Source organism: Amphimedon queenslandica, unplaced genomic scaffold (assembly GCF_000090795.2).
Source record: "Amphimedon queenslandica unplaced genomic scaffold, v1.1 AMPQUscaffold_4992_Cont23033, whole genome shotgun sequence".
In the NCBI taxonomy this organism is placed as follows: Eukaryota; Metazoa; Porifera; class Demospongiae; order Haplosclerida; family Niphatidae; genus Amphimedon; species Amphimedon queenslandica.
Window position 1 is genome coordinate 1 of NW_003554700.1, and position 1,366 is coordinate 1,366.

Sequence of the window (1,366 nt, forward strand, 5' to 3'; positions counted from 1 at the left end):
GCTTCTATTCTCGTACTGCTCTACATTTTCAGCAAATGGTTCCAAAAAAGAACATAATTGGCCTCAGTGTGCTACTGGGGGGCTACTCATTTGCTGCTTATGTCACTCATTGGATTTATTCNCAAGGGATTGATTTTATTCGTGATAATTGGCTATATTTACTGATATACTTAATCACTTCTGGTTTCATTAGTTTTGCTATTTTATATCGTATTGGTCCAGCTCATGTTCGCACTCTACAATTGATACAATGGCTCCTTCAGTTCATTAGTTTGACTCTTCTCTTCTTCTCCTTCTCTCAAATACAAGTCATAGCTGTCATTGCAGTGCTGGTCTTACTAGTACATTACAATACATCACTCTTTTCAGGTGTATTAGGACCACCCAAAGCATTGTAAGTTATACAAAAAAATTTGTGTCCTTGTATATTTAGAATGGATTACTCTTTTGTGTTCAAAAGCATTTTGACTTCATCCGCGATCATTTTTATGAAGCTTAAAAGCTTGTATTTATTTCCTAGGTTTTTTCGCATGTTTCTCTTTTTGCAACCCAACATTCAAAAGAAGTTGTTGACTAATGAAGAATATGAAGAGCAAGGAAGGGTTGAGACTGAGAAAGCTTTAAAGGAATTACGCAAATATTGTCGATCTAATCCTGAGTTTTGGGATAATAAACTCGTAAATATCAATAATCAATCAAGGTGTGTATAAGTAGTCCAATTCTGAGTGCACATTGATAATACCAATATCAATCATCATTTTAACAATGTATTATTAATCTTTGTCAGGTTATTGGATTTTATGTCAGGCAAGGATCATGTACCTAATAGTGAAAAAGAAAGTCATGATAGAGTGTACCCATCTTGGTATGATGACAGTGATGATGATGATGATGATGATGATATTGATAGTTCAACTGCTTCTCCTCAAGTCTCATCCTCATATAACTCGCCCTCACCCTCCCCTAGACACCAACAATATCACCATTATTATTATAATTAATCTAAATTCTTTGGACTTTATAGGATATTATTTTTGTCTCTTAAGATAATAGTGTAATGGACTTTCTGATGCAACAGTTCAATATACTCAGTTCATGCCATTGTCACGACTCGAAATCTGTGACAAGCAAAGAAACCAATAGTTCCATTGTCATGCATGAAATCCTTGACAAGCAAAAACCTACTTGTTCCATTGCCACAAAATCTGTGACAAATTTTGGACCATCACAGTAACAATTTTTTAGATGCTATCATGCTACCCTCTCATTTATCTTCAATTCCTGACCTTGTTGATCACTGTAGTTAACAGTTACACCCCCAAAAAGACATGAAGGCAGGGAGTATTTGTGACCTGATGCTGTTCTT

General features: G+C 35.2%; 1 protein-coding gene across 1 annotated transcript; it reads left to right on the forward strand.

The window, feature by feature from the left end:
* The first annotated feature begins 12 nt into the window (after positions 1–12).
* Positions 13–1,098, forward strand: LOC105316118 (nuclear envelope integral membrane protein 1-like). The gene is made up of 3 exons (XM_011410926.2): positions 13–394; positions 521–700; positions 788–1,098. The coding sequence occupies exons 1-3, from the start codon at positions 36–38 to the stop codon at positions 999–1,001; spliced, it is 753 nt and encodes a 250-aa protein (XP_011409228.2). The 5' UTR covers positions 13–35; the 3' UTR covers positions 1,002–1,098.
* The last annotated feature ends 268 nt before the right edge of the window (positions 1,099–1,366 follow it).